The sequence below is a fragment of the Lolium rigidum genome, chromosome 4 (assembly GCF_022539505.1).
Source record: "Lolium rigidum isolate FL_2022 chromosome 4, APGP_CSIRO_Lrig_0.1, whole genome shotgun sequence".
Classification (NCBI taxonomy): Eukaryota; Viridiplantae; Streptophyta; class Magnoliopsida; order Poales; family Poaceae; genus Lolium; species Lolium rigidum.
The window spans coordinates 66262480-66285116 of record NC_061511.1 but is presented as its reverse complement, the minus strand read 5'-3'; the positions used below and the strand labels follow the sequence as shown (position 1 = coordinate 66285116).

At 49.9% G+C, this 22637-nt stretch overlaps 1 protein-coding gene across 2 annotated transcripts; it reads right to left on the bottom strand.

The window, feature by feature from the left end:
- Positions 1–1671: 1671 nt before the first annotated feature.
- Positions 1672–4409, bottom strand: LOC124708919 (probable F-box protein At4g22165). 2 transcript variants are annotated; one of them, XM_047240557.1, is made up of 2 exons: positions 4197–4409; positions 1672–4010 (listed from the first exon to the last, which is right to left on the bottom strand). In XM_047240557.1, the coding sequence occupies exons 1-2, from the start codon at positions 4314–4316 to the stop codon at positions 2805–2807; spliced, it is 1326 nt and encodes a 441-aa protein (XP_047096513.1). In that variant the 5' UTR covers positions 4317–4409; the 3' UTR covers positions 1672–2804. The 2 variants fall into 2 exon arrangements, with proteins under 2 accessions (XP_047096513.1, XP_047096512.1); XM_047240556.1 differs by having other exon boundaries at positions 1672–4409.
- Between the last annotated feature and the right edge of the window lie 18228 nt (positions 4410–22637).

Here is a 22637-nt window from a genome sequence, read left to right as displayed (position 1 = left end):
AAAAAATTATCAGCTTCCGCGACAAAAAATATACATCCCATTACAGAAAGGCAACATATGATCTTTTGTGTATTTTCTACAAGCATTTATATGCTGCAGGGCATATAGTGCTGATAACATAGTCCCTGGAAACATGCAACTTAAGTAGGCAGTTCATGGATTATGTAACTTAGGAATTAGGTCCATATATCTTTTTAGATAATGAGCTCAGCTCCACATGCAGGATCCACTAGAGAACTGCTCTTGTTTATATTCTGAATGTAAAGAGCATAGGTGTTATGCCGGCAAGTGGTATGGAAACACCACCACACAAGAACAACAATAAAAGCAAAAAAAAAAAAGTTAGAACTGCAACAATGATGTTTTAGCCTTGCCAATTGCAGGCAAACACTAGTTACCAGAAGGTTTTGTCGAGAAGGAGAGAACGTACTTCCAGGAGGTCAACGCCTTTGAGCATTTGGAGGAAACCTAGAAATTTGACTGAACTAGAGTGCAAAAATCAAGATCATCTGCCGATCATGTGGTTATGATACTACTGGAATAGCAACAGGTCTTGTACAAAAATGTAACTGGGAGTAATGAAGTAGCAACTTACAGCTATTGTAGCATGAGAAGAGTTCTAGTGCTATACTGTCTTATCATCCAACCTGAACCATCGAGGTCTCGATCTGGACCCGCAGTTGTATCCGTGCCGCCACAGCCAGTTCTTGATCTGCAGATGTATATCTCCACCTTGGCAGCAAAGATGTATGGCCATGATGCGCCAAACAGGTTAACAAGGTGTTTATGGATTTCAGTGGTTTGTTTATGAGAATCGCCGCAACATGGTTTTATTTAGTAACACATTTTATTAATGTCTGCTGAATTTTGCTCTTGGAATCTACTTTGGACTTCTGTATTCAAGTCCATGCTGAAACTTTGTTTTCAAAGACTCGGTTCAACAAGTACTGAAATTTCTAGAACAGTTGGGCAGGAAAGCGAGTGTACGATTCAGTAAAACCAGAAGTTATTGTAGAAAAAGAGAGATTCATTTTTCAAAGTTCAGAGTGTTCTTGGGTTAAATTTGAGATAAACTACAGCTCACTATTTCTTTTAGATATAACGTTTATACTCCATCAGAATACATTGTGGTCCCAAAATTCACCGCATTTTCCTTTCGTGCATATACATAATATTCCTTGTATCTGATAAAATCTGAACCAAGAGAAAGTATGAAACATAATACAGCCTGATGTCTGAAGCTACTTGAAGTTCATAAAAAGGATAGATGAATCTCTAGGACTTCAATTGAATTGACATCATTGACCCAACAAAGAATTAGAAACTTCAGTAAAGTTTAGGCTAGACAGGGAAAATTAGAATATTTATTCTCTTTGGAAATTGAGGTGTCCATGACTTTTGAGCATAAATGCCAGGAAAACAATAGAGTATAGAGTTTCTGAAAATCATCCAACAGCGCAACTTAACTTTTCTGAAGAAGATTCAAGAGGACAGACATGAATGGGGCAATTGGTTCAGTTCTAAAAAGGGCTACATTTTGCAGCAGGCAAATTACGAGGTCATGGCTGTACCATTCAGTTCCACTCAAGAACCAATCAAAATAAGCTCTAGGGTCGCCACTGGACAGTGCCGTTGCTGAAACCTGAAATTCAACACGTTTGTCATGTACTCTGTGTGTTGCCATTATCCTGCACAGTGATCTGGCACCGGCACTAACTGGGAAAGCAGCCCAAATCAGGAGAAGGCAGCAGAGTTGCAGTTAGAATTCCTTAACCCTGGTAGCACTTTGGGGAAGAGGTTTGGGATGTCTTTGCAAAGAACATGATATTTGTGGGTGCGAATGCAAAAAAAAAAAACAGCTAATTGACCTCATCTTATCCATTTGTTTGGATCCAATGGTCCAGAACTGACTGGAAGATGGTAGTATCAGAAGCGCTTGTTGCACTGGATCTTCTCATTGTAGAACAGGGCCTTCGCCCCAATGATTTCTGGTGCTTATATTTCATCTTTTTGTAGAATTACAGTACAACTGATACTGGTATCTCAAGATGAGACAGGTGGTCCTAGAGCCAAGTTAGTAATGAGCTCAGAGCATACCACATATATTCTTATAAGTTTATCCAGGATAATGCCCATGCTAAATTATGTAAGCGAACTTGGAAGGACATTTGGGGGCTTAGCACAAATCATTAAGTCCATACTTCTTTTTTATTTCCTGAAACTTCCAAAGTTTTGGAGATTTGCACATGTGACATGTGGGGACTGGCTATTCATTGCGCATTAGGTTTTCATCATATCAGGCCATGGGTGTTACAGAAAACCACACAAGCCCGAGAAGATACCGTCAGCCACAGTATGCCCCGTTAGTGGATCACTGATTAACAAGCATGTAGAGGACATGTAGGCTTGGGCTTGCATGGTATCTCCGTGCCATGTATGAGCCGACATATGAAGTCTAAATGCTAGTTTTTGTGTTAGGCACGACCAAATCGTAGGCCGTGTTAGATGAAAGGAATCACCTCAGAACATTGTGGTTAAAATCTAAAATTGTGGTTCTATGTTAGACTATCCTGAATGTAGAAGATAGTATGTGAACCGTGAAACAACACATATTGGACAGTTCAGAGAATAAAAGCCTTTTATAAAATATAAGAGACCAGGTATATGAAGAACAGAGAAACAGAACATGCCTCTGTGTCATAGCATTTGCCCCCAAAATTAGAAAATTTTGTCGACATGGTCCTATTGGACATTCTTTAATAGCATTCGAGAAGGTAGATACTCAAATAAATACAGCACATTAACTATTTGTACACCCCCATGTTCATCCTTGTGATATTGGGTGTTATCCATATGGGATTTGGCCAGTTGCACCAAAGCTCGGATGCAACTTCTTCCCTGCCACCATTTTCCAAGTTGAGAATACCAATATCCCGGCGATTATTCTTATACCTCGAAACAAATGTCTCGTCATCAGTGAAATAAACACAGTTTGTCTTCAGCTGCGGATATTCTTCAGCACTAAGGCACTGTGACTGACTGCGGCCAATAAACAACACATGATCACGCAAGCCGTTCATTTTCACAAGCTTTTTTGCTGACATATCAGCTTTATATACCATTATTTTATCAGTCTCTAGCATGATATCTTCTGTGACTTCAGCACCCCTGCAAACTTGCAATAGATCACCACATGGGGCCTGAACAGCATACATCCACCCATCCATCCCACTGATGTGATTCTCCATCTCATCTGCAGTAACATTCCTCGTAAAGGTAGGACCGGTGAGATCAAAAGCATCGATTTGCCCGGTTCTTGTGAACGCATACAATAGACCATCCATGTGGATGCATTGTTGATAGTCCTCACCCGGCGGCAGCAAGGTCCACTTACAATCACCTACCCTTGCAAACAAAAGCTGGCGGTATGGAAAGATGATTAAAACCACAATGTAGCTTCCGGTGGACGGATCAGGAAACACATATGCCCGGAAGTAGAGGCAGTCACGGAGCTTGTCCAGATCATGGATTTCCACATCCAAGTCATCCCACAACTCATATTTACTAATTGCACCGGCATCGTCTAAGATCGGCTTTACATGCTCAATGGTGATCACGGGCGGGAGAGCTATCTGTTGGCCAGTTATCGGATTAAGAAGATGAAGCTCGGACTTGTCATCGGCGGTAACTAACCAGCCATGGGAGGACCCAATCAGATACCTACTACGGATGGGTGGATCCGGAAGGGTAATATTGTAGACCCTCTTTTCGGCGAGGCTGTAGAGACAAGCTACGTTGTCAGCAACAGACTCAGAGGTGTAGAGGAGGCAAGGTGTCTGGCGCCGTTTGTACTGCTCAATCTGGCTGTGTAGGATGGTATACGCGGAGCGCCAGGCGGAGCAGACAGAGCCAGCGCGTATGAAGTCAGGGATCTCTAGTTGGGCAAAGATATCCATTAGTACATCCAGCGGCAGCTCCGGCGAATTTTGCACCACGGTCTCGGCCTCCATCAGCGATGGGTCTTCTCTGAATTTCCTGTCCGAAATTTGCACCACCGTCCTGGTCTCCATCAGCGGCGGTTCTTTTCTGAACTTCCTGTACGAATTTGGTACCACGGTCTCGGCCTCCATCAGCGGCGGGTCTTTTCTGAACTTCCTGTGAGAATCTTGCACCACGGCCTCGGTCTCGGTCTCCACCAGCGGCGGGTCTATTCTGAATTTCATGTGTGAACCGGGAGAAAGAGCCAGCAGCTTATGCAAAATTGTCAAGTCCAGATGCCCTAAGCTCATTATCCTGGTGACACTACACGCCTCCATTGGGGAAATTGCACAATCGGGTTGCTTCCGTCGCTTCCAACCAACACTCAATTCAGGCTAGGATGAAGCGCATCAAGAGGGGAGGGCAGCACTTAAATGGCAGCCACGGAGGCCCTCATCAACTCTAATAATCCGAGTAGGAGATGAGTCCAAATCCATGAATCTGATGCACAAAGAGTCCGGAGAGATTTCCAACTTCAAATCCGACTATGTTCCCGCAACTAGAGGACAGGCAGAACAAACTAACCAGTGTAGCCCGACAGTGCAAAGGCGGAAGGGCAGCTGGGAGCGGAGGCGGCGGCATCTGTGACGACGGCCGTATTCGTCGCCGGCGGAGTTGCTGGAAGTGTGGCTTCGTCGGCGGAGAGCCGCGCCGCCCGCCGTAACAAAGTCTGGACTTTGCCCCCTTTTTCCTTGAGGCATGAGGGAATAGCACTTCACACCACTTGTTGGTGCTAAAGTTGCACAAAACCACAACTTCGGTTTTGTTTTGCACAAAACACCAGTTTTCAATGCAATTCGTTGCAGAGAACACAACAATATGAATTAGGAACACTAATAGGCTAATTAACAAATTGGGGCCCAAGTGACGCTAAGCCTCGACAGGAAACCTCCACTCGACCGACCGATCAGTTCCGCTCGATAGGAAACACTCGACAGGGGCCGCGCGAGGGCTCCGTCGACCCGGTGAGCGGCTCCGGCGGCGGGAGAGGCGGTGCTCCGGTGGAAGGGATGGGGGAGCCCGAGGAGTTTCCCGCTGACCATGAAGTATTTGGAGCCGCAGAACCTGACATCGAATGGTTTGGAGTCGAACAAGCCTCCAACCGAGCTGGCGACGGGGGTGGGGACGGTGGCGGCACCGGCGCGCTGCCCACATGGACGTCAGCACCTGCACCACAACAACAAGTACCCGCAGCTGCACCACGGCCAGCTGCACCTATACCATGGCCAGCTGCACCTAGACGACATCGACAAATGCATTACAACGAGTCCAGGCTCTACGGTTACTTCACGGTTACTTCACAACAGGTAACGGACATTGACAACAGGAGGAGGAAGACAATTAGAACTGATGTTTGTATCTCGCCTCTTGGTTTTGTATGTGCAACCAGACACTAAAGATGGAGCTATCTGCTAAGAGCATCTCTAGCAGAGCCTGTAAACACGTGAACTGAAAACTCGGAGTTCAGTTAACCGAACTCGTGTTTACGGGTTGGAAAACCGTTGTCACAGAGCAGAACCAGTAAAACAAGAACTGAAAAAGTGAATTTGAAATGTCGCGGGGAAATTAGTCGACGATCTTGCGAAATTGAACCCATTTTTTCTCCGATCGAGCTACATTCGTCAGTAATTTACATATAACTAGCCAAAATACGGCTCCGAACAAGCTACATTCGTTAATTTCATACCTAAAACTACTAGATTAGGCCCGGATTGTCACCGGGGCACTTCTTGCGGCGGCGGAGGGATTATTGCGCGCCGGCGCTACCTACGCGACGACGAGCGCGGCCACGTCGACCGCCGCCGCCTCCGCCGAGCTCCCGCAGATGAGTGGCGGCCCGCCTGCGTCGTCGTCGTCGTTGCCGTCGCCGCGCGGGGGAAGCGCCGGCAGCGGCGGGCTGCACGTGCCGGCGGGGGCGCCTCCTCGCGTTCTACCCGGCGCGCGAATGCACGTGGCCACTTCCGTGTCGCCCGCTTCCACGCGCCGTCGGAGCGCCTCGCGTGCTCCGCCTCCGACCGTACACCCGACGGACGCGGAGCTGGCTTCCCGCCGCCGATTCGGCCCCCTCCCCTACCTACGCGTCTTAGGCGGCTGTTATCACCAGATTTTGGTCAAATCAGGAGGTGGGCCGTAAGAGAGATGGGCTTGGAAGATTACACGTGGAAGATCTCTGAAGCGGCCTTGCACGAGGAGTTTGGGCTGGATTGCCCGTGTATCTTTAATTATGGTAGATTGTATCTTAGATTAAAAGTTAGAGTTGTATCGTGCACGGTGGGAATTATTCCCACGTTAGAAAGTCCCCTGGACTATAAATATGTATCTAGGGTTTATGGAATAAACAACAACCAACGTTCAACCAAACAAATCAATCTCGGCGCATCGCCAACTCCTTCGTCTCGAGGGTTTCTACCGGTAAGCGACATGCTGCTAGGCAGCACAAGCTCCACGTTGTTCATGCGTTGCCCGTACTGAAGCCTTGTTGATGGCAAGCAACGTAGTTATCATAGATGTGTTAGGGTTAGCATAGTTCTTCGCGTAACATGCTATCGTAGTGCAACCCTTGCATGTCTAGCCGCCCTCACACCTATCTTAGGTGTGGGGGCGGCACCCGCTTGATCATTATTTAGTAGATCTGATCCGTTACGATTGCTCCTTGTTCCGCAAGGATTAGTTTAATATCCGCAATAGTTAGGCCTTACAAAGGGGGAGGATCCGGCGGCACGTAGGGTGTCGTTCGCTAGTCCTAAACAGGATGTTCCGGGGATCAACTTCGTGTTGGTTTTTAGGCCTTGTTTAGGATCGGCTTACGATCACCGTGCGTGGCCGCGAGGCCCAACCTGGAGTAGGATGATCCGATTATGCGGTGAAAACCCTAAATCGTCATAGATCTAATTAGCTTTATCTTGATCAAGCAGGACCACCATATATTCGTGCACCCCGTACGAATCATGGGTGGATCGGCTCCTTGAGCCGATTCACGAGATAACCCGAGAGCCGATCGAGGCTCGTATTTAATGTTTACGTGTATGCCATGTAGGAAACTAAGCGAGGCATCTCCATCACCTTCCCGACCGGGTATAGGTCAGGTGGCACGCCCTTGCAATCAGCATCGGACGTGTGACCGGAAGGCTTTGCGGGCCGTCGCTCGGAGGGACCTCAGCCAGCCGCAGCTCTAGGTTGTTCCCGGCTCTACGGTGTTGCCCGTCGCTGCCCGCCGGTGGGTTTCCGACGACAACACATTCGGCACGCCCGGTGGGACAAGCTTCTACATCAACCACATCGCCATCTACATCTGGGATGGCGGACGGCACGCCAGTCACCTACGAGGAGCTGCCCGACGAGCTCAAGAAGAGGTATGACGAGATCAAAGTCACCCTCGAAGCCGACCTCATCGGCTCTTTTCAGAGAACCCGTTCACATGGCATCAGATGGAAGGGGTTCTCACCGCAAGGTGCACTCGATGGGATAGACCTCTCTCGCCCCGTCGGAGGAACGCACCGGGTCCCCGCGGCAGGAGATCAACTACTTGGTGGCTCACTCGCTACACCGTCACTCCGAGAACCTCGGTCAACACGTTGGAGCGTGTCGCTCTTCGCGTGATCCAAGAGATCATGAGGCACCGAGTACTCGCCGTCAGGACCAGCTCTCGGGACGCATCAAGGAGAGTTGCCACTCCAGTCCCGTCCACCGCTGCCATATGCGTTGGCAGCACCAGAAGTGCCGGCTACACCGGCATTCGTCGTCTACAAGATTGGTGGTGACCCTAGTGACTACCAGTTCTTGCCTGAGGCGCCTAAGGAGATCCCTCACGGGTACACGTGCACGTATGTGCCAGATTGTGGCAACTGGGCACTCACAAACCAGGCCACAACATCAGGGACTTCTGGGAAAACAGGAGGGACGTCGGCGACGAGCTTGAGAAGCGGACGTGGCTAACTAAGTACGCCACCCCGACGAACCTCCGGAGCTCAGCTCCTGCAGCTTGGCTCGGAGCTGGAAAAACAAACATGGCTGGCTAAGTACGCCACCCCGGCGAATCTTCGGAGTTCAACTCCTGCAGCCACAGACACGACGGATCAGATCGTACCATACCGAGAGACCAGTTCGGCATGGTGCCGAAAAGGAGGGCAATCGGCTATTCCAAGCCGTACCCCGACGACTACGAGATGATCCCGCTACCACCCAAATATCGGCTCCCTGATTTCTCCAAATTCAGTGGATCAGATGGTTCCAGCTCCATCGAGCACGTCGGCCGATATTTGGCGCAACTAGGACCGGCTTCAGTGTCGGATCAACTACGCGTGAGGCTCTTCTCACAGTCCCTCACGGGATCGGCTTTCGGATGGTACACCTCTTTGCCACCAGACTCCATCCGGACTTGGAAGCGATTGGAAGAGCAGCTCCATATGCGAGTACCATTCGAGAGGCTTCCGAGTCCGGCATTGCCGATCTAGCACAACTACGTCGAAGCGCGGAGAAACTGCGAACAGAATACATCCAGCGCTTCAGGAATCTTAGGAACCGATGTTATTCGGTTCGTATAACTGAAAAGGAAGCAGTCGAGTTGGCAGTAGCGGGCCTTGCAACACAGCTCAAGGACATGGCCTCCCAAGCAGATTATCCCTCACTGGCGCACATGGTTCAGAAACTATCGGCATATGAATAGTGCCACCCGGACCTGTACCAAGACAAGTTCAAGCGTGCAGTAGTCCTGGTCGATGCGAGAGGAAGACGAAGTTCCCGCGGGAGACCAAGAGGTAGCAAGTGGCTGAATGGACTCGGGGAGGAACCCCGTGTCCCGCAAATGGGTAAAGCCACCAGGCCCACCCAGGGGATTTGATTTTGACGTGACCAAGACTGAGCAAATCTTCGACCTCCTGCTCAAGGAGAAGCAGTTGACGATTCCTGAAGGTCTCAAATTCCCCACGGTGCAAGAGCTGAATGGAAAGCCATACTGCAAATGGCATAACTTGCTCTCCCATGCCACCAACGACTGCAGGGTATGGCGTCAGCACATCCAAGCGGCGATAGAAAAAGGGCGTCTAATTTTCAACCAATACGCCATGAAGGTCGACACCCAGCCCTTCCCCGCCGTTAACATGGTAGAGTGCACTTACCCCGAAGGTTGCCAGCCAGGATCCTCGTTCAAAGCATCAACATGGTAGGACCTGGGAACCACTCTGGCAAAGATGGAGACGAGGGCAGCTGCTCTCGTAGCAAGGACACAGAGGAGGCCGCTCCACGCGATCGGCTCCATCATGATGGCAAGCGCTACGTCACAGAGGGAGAGGTGAAGAACATAAGATATCAGCGACCCCTCTCTGATCACCTCCTCAACAAGTATGTAAGTCAGTATGACCAACGCCGACGGTCCAGCTATGATGATGAAGGAGATCGTCTGGCTAGAGAAGCCAGAAGACATCGTCGGCACAATCGCGATGAGGAGGAGCGCGAGCGCCGTGCCACGGAAAAATCAAGGGAGCAAGATGACAACGCCAGGCACTGGGACTACCCCTTCTTCAGACATTGCTGGGATTCAGGAATGAGCCGATTGCCCACAATCGGCAATTGCCCAGAATGCAACCAGAAGAAGAAGGAGGCAGCCAACGTGTCTGTGTTCGAGCGCTTAGGGCCTCTCCCGCCACAAAGCAAACGTGCTGAGTCCCCTCGGTGGGCAGATCTCGAGGATTCCGAAGACGAGGGACAAGAAGAGGAAGAAGACAGGTACCACCGTCCAAGGTGGTGCCCTGATGGACTCAGCCGTTCACAAAAGCGCAGGGTTCAGCGATTGCGCGGCTCGGAGGAAGCCGAAAGGTTATACCGCATACTTTAAGGAAGGCACGACCTGATCTGGCTGCGAAAGTTCAGCGGACCCTGGATGAAGAGGGTCGTCCACGGAAAATGAAGTGGCGCCCCAAGCAAAGGAAAGCCGATGATGAAACATCGGCTGGTACGAACATGGTGCTCGTCCTTCCGACGGAACTTAGTGCCCCACGATTCTACGATGCACTCAAGGTGGACGACAGCAGGCGCATCAAGTCAGAGGTTGGGCTGGTTTTATCCACCAGCCTGACCGAGTAGCAAGATTAAACCAATGAGCAAACGGGGCAAGGCTGATCCTTGTGATCGGCCCCAAAAATTATGAAGGAACATTACAGAACCTTCAGTCAACGCTCCAATGGATATGGAGGCCGATTCCAGCAATCGGCCAAAACTATCTTCACCACGTGTTCTGCTTGTGTTCAGCATTGATCCACGGGGCAGCGGCCACGTCGGCAGATGAAAGTCAGCACGAATCCTTACGGAGCCGACGTGCAAGTGCAGTACCCTGGCTAACCGTAGAAGCCGATATCTGCAGTCGTTTGGCAGATTCGGCTCGGGGGGCATACAGTCAGATGAACATGTGCAGATAAACGTGTGTAAACATGCGTGCAGTGAAACATGGGGGGCCGATTAAGAAAAATCGGCCAAATAAAAAAAATTTGCGCAAGAAGCGAAGCCGATGCGCAGCCATCGACTCTAGTACAGTTACACAAGACCAAGACCTACTGGCTATATGCTCAAAGTTTACATCAACATCGACGTTCAGTAGAAGAAAGCTGATCAGCGACCTATGCATCCTCGCCTGTATTCTCGCCTTGATTAAGGCTCGGGGGGCAGTTAACTTGGTAGATGCTCTGATTTAGGAGCCGATTGGAGTCGCATCGACTGGCCCTGCATTGTGATCTTCTCTGAAATAGTAAGGTGTTGCAAAAGAAGACTACTGAAGCTATGGAGAGGAATCGGGAAAGGAGGCCGTCGGTTTTACGGAGTTTTGGACCGTCCTGTCGCTGCAAGAGAAGGAAAGGGACTGGATTCTCAAAATAGCCGATGAGTAGTCATCGGCTAAGGGATTGCGAAGAATTATGGTCAGATATCAAATCGCAGCCTGAAATTGAGAAGTGCTTGACCGACGGGCTAATCGACATGAGAGTCCAGCTTCACGGGCGTCCAAAAGAAAAGAAATCCGATACGTTGCTATCGGTCTTGGCATGACAGGCGGAAGGAATGAAATTGGATTAATTGAAAGAACAATTTTCATTAATTCAAAGGAGCGGCTTTATAGGAAAGAGCCGATGGCTCTCAAAAGAGGGATCTGGTGCCTAGTGCACTGCTACTACTAGTCCTATTCTACTAGTCGTCGCTGTCCTCGTCATCACCGCCGTCGATGTCGTCGGCGCTGCTCCCAGGAAGCTCCTCGTCGCTGCTGCCCCAGCCCTTGGCCGGAGCCTCGTCCTCCTCGTCATCATCATCATCCTCGCTGTCCGCCCAGGAGCGGAAGCGCTTGGTCGGCGGATACCCGATGGAGGAGGAGGATTCATCCTCCTCCTCTTCCTCCTCGTCATCGTCATCGTCTTCGCTGTCCGCCCAAGCGCGGAATCGCTTGGCCGGCAGAAGCTTAGCGGAGGAAGAGGGGCCGCCCTCCTCTTTTTCTTCTTCTTCCTTGACTTCTTCCCCCTTCCCGTTGGGGGAGGTGGGTTTCGCCCAAGGATGGAGGTCGTCTTCACTTTCGCTCATCAGCTCCCCATCGATGAGGAACTTGAGGTCTTCTTCCCCATCGGTCAGAGGCAGGTTGCTCTCTGGCGCGTGATCGGAGTTCCACTCCGGCTCGTTTGAGGAGAAGGATTGGAGAGAGACGAAAGAGGAGGAGGAAGACTCATGGCTGAGAGAGAAGGGGGTTTTTTGTTGCCGATGGCTGGAACAGAGGAAGGTGATGAAGAGGGCTAATCGATCGGCACAGTTAAATAATGAGAAGCCTGGTGGAAATTTAATGCCATTGCAGTTTCCGAGGAGATGACGCCAGAGCTATCGAATTTTGCAGAGAAGCTGAGAAGACAGGGCACAATGATGACGGATACTGCAACGGCTCTGCTCTGCCACGACATGACCCTTCGAAGGAAAAACAGAGTGGTTTTGAAATTATCATTGCCAAAACCAGGGGGGCATGTGTTATCACCAGATTTTGGTCAAATCAGGAGGTGGGCCGTAAGAGAGATGGGCTTGGAAGATTACACGTGGAAGATCTCTGAAGCGGCCTTGCACGAGGAGTTTGGGCTGGATTGCCCGTGTATCTTTAATTATGGTAGATTGTATCTTAGATTAAAAGTTAGAGTTGTATCGTGCACGGTGGGGATTATTCCCACGTTAGAAAGTCCCCTGGACTATAAATATGTATCTAGGGTTTATGGAATAAACAACAACCAACGTTCAACCAAACAAATCAATCTCGGCGCATCGCCAACTCCTTCGTCTCGAGGGTTTCTACCGGTAAGCGACATGCTGCCTAGATCGCATCTTGCGATCTAGGCAGCACAAGCTCCACGTTGTTCATGCGTTGCCCGTACTGAAGCCTTGTTGATGGCGAGCAACGTAGTTATCATAGATGTGTTAGGGTTAGCATAGTTCTTCGCGTAACATGCTATCGTAGTGCAACCCTTTGTTATCACCAGATTTTGGACAAATCCAGAGGTGGGCCGTAAGAGAGATGGGCTTGGAAGACTACACGTGGAAGATCTCTGAAGCGGCCTTGCACGGAGAATTTGGGCTAGTTTGCCCGTGTATCTTTAATTATAGTAGGTTATGTTTTAGATCAAGATTAGAGTTTGTATCGTGCACGGTGGGATATTCCCACGTTAGAAAGTCCCCTGGACTATAAATATGTATCTAGGGTTTATGGAATAAACAACAACTCACGTTCAACCCAAAACAAACCAATCTCGGCGCATCGCCAACTCCTTCATCTCGAGGGTTTCAATCGGGTAGCGACATGCTTGCCTAGATCGCATCTTGCGATCTAGGCAGCACAAGCTCCACGTTGTTCATGCGTTGCTCGTATCGAAGCGTCTTTGATGGCGAGCAACGTAGTTATCATAGATGTGTTAGGGTTAGCATAGCTCTTCGTATGACATGCTTACGTAGTGCAACCCTTGCATGTCTAGCCGCCCTCACGCCTATCTCGGGTGTGGGGGCGGCACCTGCTTGTTCATCATCTAGTAGATCTGATCCGTTACGATTGCTCCTTGTTCCGCAAGGATTAGTTTAATATCTCGCAATAGTTAGGCCTTACAAAGGGGGAGGATCCAGCGGCACGTAGGGTGGCGTTCGCAAGTCCTAAACGGGATGTTCCGAGGATCAACGTCATGTTGGTTTTTAGGCCTTGTTTAGGATCGGCTTATGAGCACCGTGCGTGGCCGCGAGGCCCAACCTGGAGTAGGATGATCCGATTATGCGGTGAAAACCCTAAATCGTCGTAGATCTCATTAGCTATATCTTGATCAAGCGGGATCACCAAGTATTCGTGCACCCCGTACGAATCATGGGTGGATCGGCTCTTTGAGCCGATTCACGAGATAACTCCGAGAGCCGATCGAGGCTCGTATTTAATGTTTACGTGTATGCCATGCGAGAACTAAGCGAGGCATCCCCATCACCTTCCCGACCAGGTATAGGTCAGGTGGCACGCCCTTGCACTTCGCATCGCCGCGTGTGACCGGAAGAGCATTGCGGGCCGTCGCTCGGAGGGGTCTCGGCCAGCCGCAGCTCTAGGCTCTTCCCGGCTCTACTAGTGTTGACAGGCCGCTGCCCGCCGGTGGGTTTTGGCAGTCAACACATTCTGGCACGCCCGGTGGGACAATCGTCTACATCAACCACATCGCCATCTACATCTGAGATGGCGGCGGACGGCACGCCAGTCACCTACGAGGAGCTGCCTGCCGAGCTCAAGAGGAAATATGACGAGATCAAGGTCGCCCTCGAAGCCGACCTCATCGGCTCTTTTCAGAGAACCCGTTCCCATGGCATCAGATGGAAGGGATTCTCACCGCAAGGTGCACTCGATGGGATAGATATCTCTGCCCCGTCGGAGGAACGCACCGAGGGCCTACGGCAGGAGATCAACTACTTGGTGGCTCACTCACTACACCGCCACTCGAAAACTTGGTCAACGTGTTGGAGCGTCTCGCTCGCGCGTGATCCGAGAGATCATGAGCCACCGGTACTCGCCGTCGGGACCAGCTCTCGGGACGCATCAAGGAGAGTTGCCGCTCCAGTCCCGTCCACCGCTGCCATATGCATTGGCAGCACCACCTGAAGTGCCGGCTACACCGGCATTCGTCGTCTACAAGATTGGTGGTGATCCTAGTGACTACCAGTTCTTGACCGAGGCGCCTAAGGAGATCCCTCAAGGATACGCGTGCACGTATGCGCCAGATTGTGGCAACTGGGCACTCTCAAACCAGGCCACAACATCAGGGACTCCGGCGAAAACAGGAGAAACGTCAGCGATAGAGCTTGAAAAGCAGACGTGGCTAACTAAGTACGCCACCCCGACGAAACTCCCGAGCCCAGCTCCTGCAGTTGGCTCAGAGCTGGAAAAGCAAACATGGCTGGCTAAGTACGCCACCCCGGTGAATCTTCGAGTGCAACTTCGCAGCCAAGCACGAGCGGATCGGATCGGTACCATGCCGAGAGACCAGTTCGGCATGGTGCCGAAAAGAAGGGCAATCGGCTATTCCAAGCCGTACCCCGACGAGTACGAGATGATCCCGCTGCCACCTAAATATCGGCTCCCCGACTTCTCCAAATTCGGTGGATCGGATGGCTCCAGCTCCATCGAGCACATCGGCCGATATTTGGCGCAACTAGGACCGGCTTCGGTGTCGGATCAGCTACGCGTGAGGCTCTTTTCACGGTCCCTCACAGGATCGGCTTTTGGATGGTACACCTCTTTGCCGGCAAACTCCATCCGAGCCTTGGAAGCAATTGGAAGAACAAGTTCCATATGCAATACCATTCAGGAGCTTCCGAGTCTAGTATTGCCGATCTAGCACAACTACGTCGAAGCGCGGAGAAACGGTGACGAGAATACATCCGAGTGCTTCAGGAATCTTAGGAACCGATGTTATTCGGTTCGTATAAGCGAAAAGGAAGCGATCGAGTTGGCGTAGCCGGCCTTGCAACACAGCTCAAGGACATGGCCTCCCAAGCAGATTATCCCTCGCCGGCGCACATGGTTCGGAAACTATCGGCATATGAACAGCGCCACCCGGACTGTACCAAGACAAGTTCAAGCGTGCGATAGTCATGGTCGATACAGAGGAAGGTGAAGTGCCCGCGGGAGACCAAGAAGTAGCAGTGGCTGAATGGACTCGGGGAGGAACCCCGTGTCCCGCAAATGGGTAAAGCCACCGGGGCCGCCCGGGGATTTGATTTTGACGTGACCAAGACTGAACAAATCTTCGACCTCCTGCTCAAGGAGAAACAGATTGACGATTCCCGAAGGTCTCAAGTTCCCCACGGCGCAAGAGCCGAACGGAAAGCCATACCGCAAATTCCACAACTCGCTCTCCCATGCCACCAACGACTGCAGGGTGTGGCGTCAGCACATCCAAGCGGCGATAGAGAAGGGGCGTCTAATTTTCAACCAGTACGCCATGAAGGTCGACACCCAACCCTTCCCCGCCGTTAACATGGTAGAGGTCATCTACCCCGAGGGCTGCCAGCCAGGTCCCACGTTCAGCATCAACATGGTAGGACCTGGGAACTACTCTGGCAAAGATGGAGATGAGGGCAGCTGCTCTCATAGCAAGGACACAGAGGAGGCCGCTCCACGCGATCGGCTCCATCATGATGGCAAGCGCTACGTCGCGAGAGGAGAAGTGAAGAACATAAGATATCAACGACCTCTCTCTCGATCACCTCCTCAACAAATATGTGAGTCAGTATGACCAACGCCGACGGTCCAACTATGATGATAAAGGAGATCGTCTGGCTAGAGAAGCCAGAAGACATCGTCGGCAGGATCGCGATGAGGAGGAGCACGAGCGCCGTGCCACGAACACATCAAGGGAGCAAGATGACAACGCCAGACACTGGGACTGCCCTTTCTTCAGACACTGCTGGGATTCAGGAATGAGCCGATTGCCCACAATCGGCAATTGCCCAGAATGCAACAAGAAGAAGAAGGAGGCAGCCAACGTGTCTGTGTTCGAGCGCTTAGGGCCTCTCCCGCCACAAAGCAAACGCGCTGAGTCAACTCGTTGGGCAGATCTTGAGGATCCCGAAGACGAGGGACCAGAAGAAGAAGACAGGTACCACCGTCCAAGGTGGTGCCCTAACGGACTCAGCCGTTCACAAAAACGCAGGGTTCAGCGGTTGCGCGGCCTGGAGGAAGCCGAAAGGTTATACTTGCACACGCTAAGGAAGGCACGACCTGATCTGGCTGCAAAGGTTCAGCGAGCCCTGGAGGAAGAGGGTCGTCCACGGAGAATGGAGTGGCGTCCCAAGCAAAAGAAAGCCGATGATGAAACATCGGCTGGCACAAACATGGTGCTCGTCTTGCCGACATAGCTTAGTGCTCCACGATTATACGATGCACTCAAGGTGGACGACAGCAGGCGCATCAAGTCAGAGGTTGGGTTGGTTTTATCCAGCCTAACCGAGTAGCAAGATTAAACCAATGAGCAAACCGGGTGAGGCTGATCCTTGTGATCGGCCCCAAAAAATTTATGGAGGGACATTACAAAACCTTCATCGAGCAAGCAATGTGGAGGCCGATTCCAGCAATCGGCCAAAATTATCTTCTGCACATATTCTGTTTGTGGTCGGCAACGATCTACTCGGGCAGCGGCCACGTCGGCAGATGAAAGTCAGCATGAATCTTTGCGAAGCCGACGTGCAAGTGCAGTGCCCTGACTAACCATGAAAGCCGATATCTGCAGTCTTTTGGCAGATTCGGCTCGGGGGGCATGATAAACATGTGCAGACATGCGTGCAGTGGAATATTGGGGGCCGATTAAGAAAAATCGGCCAAATAAAAAAAAAATTTCAGCCGATGGAAGGGCATCGACTTCAGAATTAAGAAGCGAAGCAAGACCGGCATCGACGGTCAGTGACCTACAAGGCGCGAAGTAGACTGAAGAAGCCCGGGGGGCAGCTCACCCTGAAGGTTCTCTGCTTTGGGGAGCCGATTTTGTTGAAATCGGCTAACTCTGCGTAGGCGGCACATTCGGCTGATCCATTACCGTTCTCGCCTCGACTGAGACTCGGGGGGCAGCTGGCTGGTGACTGCTTTTGTTTTGGAAAGCCGATTGGAGTCGCATCGACTGGCCCTGCGTTGTGATCTCCTCTGAATCGGGGTAGGAGGCCGTCAGTTTTTACAAGTTTGGACCGTCTTGTCGCTGCAAGAGGAAGAAAGGGACTAGATTCTCAAAATAGCCGATGAATAGTCATCGGCTAAGGGATTGCGAAAAATTGTGGTCAGATACCAAATCGCAGCCTGAAATTGAGAAGTTCTTGGCCTACGAGCTTATCGACATGAGGGTCCGGCTTCATGGGCGTCCAAAAGAAAAAATCCGATACATTGCTATCGGTCTTGACAAGACAGGCGGAAGGAATGAAATTGGGGCAATTGAAGGATGAATCAAAAGAACAATTTCATTAATTCAGAGGAGCGGCTTTACAAGAAAGAGCCGATTGGCTCTCAAAAGAGGGATCTAGTACCTAGCGCACTACTACTACTAGTCCTATTCTACTAGTCGTCGCTGTCCTCGTCGTCACCGCCGTCGATGTCGTCGGCGCTGCTCCCAGGGAGCTCCTCGTCGCTGCTACCCCAGCCCGTGGCCGGAGCCTCTTCCTCCTCGTCATCATCATCGTCCTCGCTGTCCGCCCAGGAGCGGAAGCGCTTGGTTGGCGGGTACCCGGCGGAAGAGGAAGATTCATCTTCCTCCTCCTCTTCTCCTTCTTCATCATCGTCTTCATCCTCACTATCCGCCCACATGCGGGAGCGCTTCTTCGGCGGGAGCTTGGCGGAGGGGAAGGCCTTGGCCTTCGCTACCTCTCCTTCTTTCTTCTCATTATCGGGGGAGAGGGGGTTCATCTTGGAGTGAAGGTTGTCCTCGTTCTTCTTCTTCGGCGAGGATTGGGGGAAGAGGTTTGAGAAGGAGGAGGAAGAGGAAGACATGGTTGAGGGAGAAGAGGGTTTTTTGGGTGCCGATGGCTGGAACAGAGGAAGGGGATGAAGAAAGCTAATCGATCGGCACAGTTAAATAATAAGGAGCCTGGTGGAAATTTAATGTCATTACAGTTTCCAAGGAGATGACGCCAGAGCTGTCAAATTTTGCAGAGAAGCTGAGAAGACAGGGCATAATGATAACGGATACTGCAACAGTTCTGCTCTGCCACGACATGACCCTTCGAAAGGAAAGCATAATGATTTTGGAAATGTTATTTCCAAAACCAGGGGGGCATGTGTTATCACCAGATTTTGGACAAATCCAGAGGTGGGCCGTAAGAGAGATGGGCTTGGAAGACTACACGTGGAAGATCTCTGAAGCGGCCTTGCACGGAGAATTTGGGCTAGTTTGCCCGTGTATCTTTAATTATAGTAGGTTATGTTTTAGATCAAGATTAGAGTTTGTATCGTGCACGGTGGGATATTCCCACGTTAGAAAGTCCCCTGGACTATAAATATGTATCTAGGGTTTATGGAATAAACAACAACTCACGTTCAACCCAAAACAAACCAATCTCGGCGCATCGCCAACTCCTTCATCTCGAGGGTTTCAATCGGGTAGCGACATGCTGCCTAGATCGCATCTTGCGATCTAGGCAGCACAAGCTCCACGTTGTTCATGCGTTGCTCGTACTCGAAGCGTCTTTGATGGCGAGCAACGTAGTTATCATAGATGTGTTAGGGTTAGCATAGCTCTTCGTATGACATGCTTACGTAGTGCAACCCTTGCATGTCTAGCCGCCCTCACGCCTATCTCGGGTGTGGGGCGGCACCTGCTTGTTCATCATCTAGTAGATCTGATCCGTTACGATTGCTCCTTGTTCTGCAAGGATTAGTTTAATATCTGCAATAGTTAGGCCTTACAAAGGGGGGGAGGATCCAGCGGCACGTAGGGTGGCGTTCGCAAGTCCTAAACAGGATGTTCCGAGGATCAACGTCATGTTGGTTTTTAGGCCTTGTTTAGGATCGGCTTATGAGCAACGTGCGTGGCCGCGAGGCCCAACCTGGAGTAGGATGATCCGATTATGCGGTGAAAACCCTAAATCGTCGTAGATCTCATTAGCTATATCTTGATCAAGCAGGATCACCAAGTATTCGTGCACCCCGTACGAATCATGGGTGGATCGGCTCTTTGAGCCGATTCGGAGGATAACCCGAGAGCCGATCGAGGCTCGTATTTAATGTTTACGTGTATGCCATGCAGGAACTAAGCGAGGCATCCCCATCACCTTCCCGACCGGGTATAGGTCAGGTGGCACGCCCTTGCACTTCGCATCGCCGCGTGTGACCGTGAAGAGCATTGCGGGCCGTCGCTCGGAGGGGTCTCAGCCAGCCGCAGCTCTAGGCTCTTCCCGGCTCTACTAGTGTTGACAGGCCGCTGCCCGCCGGTGGGTTTTGGCAGTCAACACCCTTGCATGTCTAGCCGCCCTCACACCTATCTTAGGTGTGGGGGCGGCACCCCGCTTGATCATTATTTAGTAGATCTGATCCGTTACGATTGCTCCTTGTTCTACAAGGATTAGTTTAATATCTGCAATAGTTAGGCCTTACAAAGGGGGAGGATCCAGCGGCACGTAGGGTGTCGTTCGCTAGTCCTAAACGGGATGTTCCGGGGATCAACTTCGTGTTGGTTTTTAGGCCTTGTTTAGGATCGGCTTACGATCACCGTGCGTGGCCGCGAGGCCCAACCTCGGAGTAGGATGATCCGATTATGCGGTGAAAACCCTAAATCGTCGTAGATCTAATTAGCTTTATCTTGATCAAGCAGGACCACCATATATTCGTGCACCCCGTACGAATCATGGGTGGATCGGCTCCTTGAGCCGATTCACGGGATAACCCGAGAGCCGATCGAGGCTCGTATTTAATGTTTACGTGTATGCCATGCAGGAAACTAAGCGAGGCATCTCCATCACCTTCCCGACCAGGTATAGGTCGGGTGGCACGCCCTTGCAATCAGCATCGGACGTGTGACCAGAAGGCTTTGCGGGCCGTCGCTCGGAGGGACCTCAGCCAGCCGCAGCTCTAGGTTGTTCCCGGCTCTACGGTGTTGCCCGTCGCTGCCCGCCGGTGGGTTTCTGACGACAACAGCGGCCCATTGCAAACGGAGGGGTGGTGGCGGCAGTGGCGGAGCGGCTTTAGTGACGATAGAATTGCTCGCCGGAGAGGAGGGGTGCGGTGGCAGCGGAAGTGGTAGCGGCGGAGGGGAGTAGGGTTTAGAAACCGAACTCCCCTACGCGGCCCCATTTAATACGGGGCGGCCGCGCAGTTTCTCGGGGACGCGAACTCGTTATACGGGCCAGACCGTGAGTTCGGGCTCCGCTCCGGTCCAGTTTCAGCCCGAACCCGTATTTTCGCCGGAGTTTTTCAGTTTCGGTCTGTTTTACGGGCTCTGCTAGAGATGCTCTAATATTTACATGTTTCTCTTCTGATGCTTCCATGTTTTGGATGAAAAATTGACAAACAATGTTATGTACAAGATGGATGTGTGGTTAAACTTGATAAATATGTGGCTGTCTTGTCAATCATTTTTTTCTTGGTAAATATTTATGGTTAACTTGATGAATTCAAGCATACCAGTTGGGTCACATTGAGATTATCTCGTGAAGGTGGGCCCCAATTTCTTAATTGGCCTATTAGTCTTCCTGATTCATATTGTTGTGTTCTCTGCAGCGAATTGCATTGAAAACTGGTGTTTTATGCAAAACAAAACCGAAGTTGTGGTTTTGTGCAACTTTAGCACCAACAAGTGGTGTGAAGTGCTATTCCCTCTTGAGGCATGGGTGAATGGGCTTTTTATGTCGGCAGCCCATTTGTTTTGGGTGGATCTCTCCCTTCGTTCATGGAAGAGACGTAGAGATGTTTCAAAAACAGATATGACTGAAGCACAAATTATACCATTGTTTTGTTGAAGTGTAGAAGTAGATTGCCTAGCCCTTTCCATCAGTTGGGAGATTTCAAATGGCTAGTGCATGAAGCTTAACATGGTATCAGAGCCCATGGTCTCAAGTTCGAGTCCTGGCTTTCACAATTTATTCTAAAAATTATCTTCCCTCTTCTCGCAGCCGCCGCTCGCCCCGGCTTCTTGCCGCTGCCGCCGCCTCTTTGTCTCTCTACACGTGTTGACTTGTCTTCTCGTCTTCCCGTCACACGCCCTTTTCATCAGTTCGGACTTTTGGTTCAAGTGGCTAGTGCATGAAGCTTAACATGTTTGATCCATGTACCATTGGACAGAAAGGAATGCTGTGTAGCATAGGGAAGGAAGGAGGAAGGAGTGTGGTTGGTTGTGTACGTTGGGCATTAGATACTACTTACGATCTTGCCCACGTGAGGAAGAAAAAGGTTACAAAACCAATCACAGCAGTTCTTCTTTGGAAGAAGCCTGGTAGAGGAACCGTACAAAATAAATGTTGATGCTAGGTTCAGCGAAGAAAAGAAAAATCAGGAGCCACTGGTCTAGTGCGCCAAGTCCTCCCCGTCCGATCCTAAGGAATTAGCTACTCTGCCAACGGCTCCTCCCCGTTGCCCGATGATGGAGTAAAGACATCTCGCCGGAGCACGTACTCACCATAGTGCGCCAAGGCCTCCCCATCCGACCCTAAGGAATTCGGGTTCAACCAAGGTCGATGCTTCCTCCACGAGGATCACGGCTAGGAGACAACATCAGCGCAAGAAATGACATGAGCGATACAAAACTTTTATACTTCTAGTGAAGTTATTGTTATCATACTATAATCCTATTGAGTACAATTTTAGATTACTTAGATTGCTTAATTAACCACATAACATTATTTCCAGATATTAGTTCTTTGTTGTACAATTGTGATCGTACATTATGCGCAATTTTCTTGTGCTAATTTAAATTTATGACTCAATAAAGTTTTCCTTAAACTATTTTTACCTATTGCTAAAATTATAAGGTGTATTTATATATATGTATGTATGTTTGGTGGTGTATATTGATATGAACACATACCAGATTAATAAATCGTACAATCAAATGAATATCTTAGTTTATACTAATATTTTATACTTATTCATAATTTAATGTTGAGAAACATGAAACTAAAGTGGTATATTTTCTACTTTATACACAACAAAGTTGCTAAATACTACCTATGTTTGATATATAAGGTGTAAGCTAACTTTCCAAATCAATATTTTCACTATCATTTCCTCCAGTAATATGTAGAACAAAAATTGAAACCATCCGACCCATTCTCAAAACCACTTTCATATTATTATGATTTTGTAACCACCCATTAAAATTTGTGTAAGTAATTTGCATTCACAACATTTGTTAAACCTCGTTCTAGTGTGTATTTGGGTACATTTTGATATCATTACGATATTATTGCATATATAAAAAGCGTATGGTTGAACAATTATCTTGATAGCAGTTTCTAGTGCATGGTTAGATACAAGGAAACCAAAAAGCCTAGAATTATAAGTTTTCGTTTTCGAGAATCTAATCAATCAATGGCTTTCATGTTGCTTTAATAATGGTCAACATGTATATGTTGTAGTCACTTTAGTAATACTTTGGAAC

Bases quoted from the DNA above. Each gene is read 5' to 3' on its own strand.
- LOC124708919 (XM_047240556.1), bottom strand. From the start codon at position 4,316: ATGGAGGCGTGTAGTGTCACCAGGATAATGAGCTTAGGGCATCTGGAC.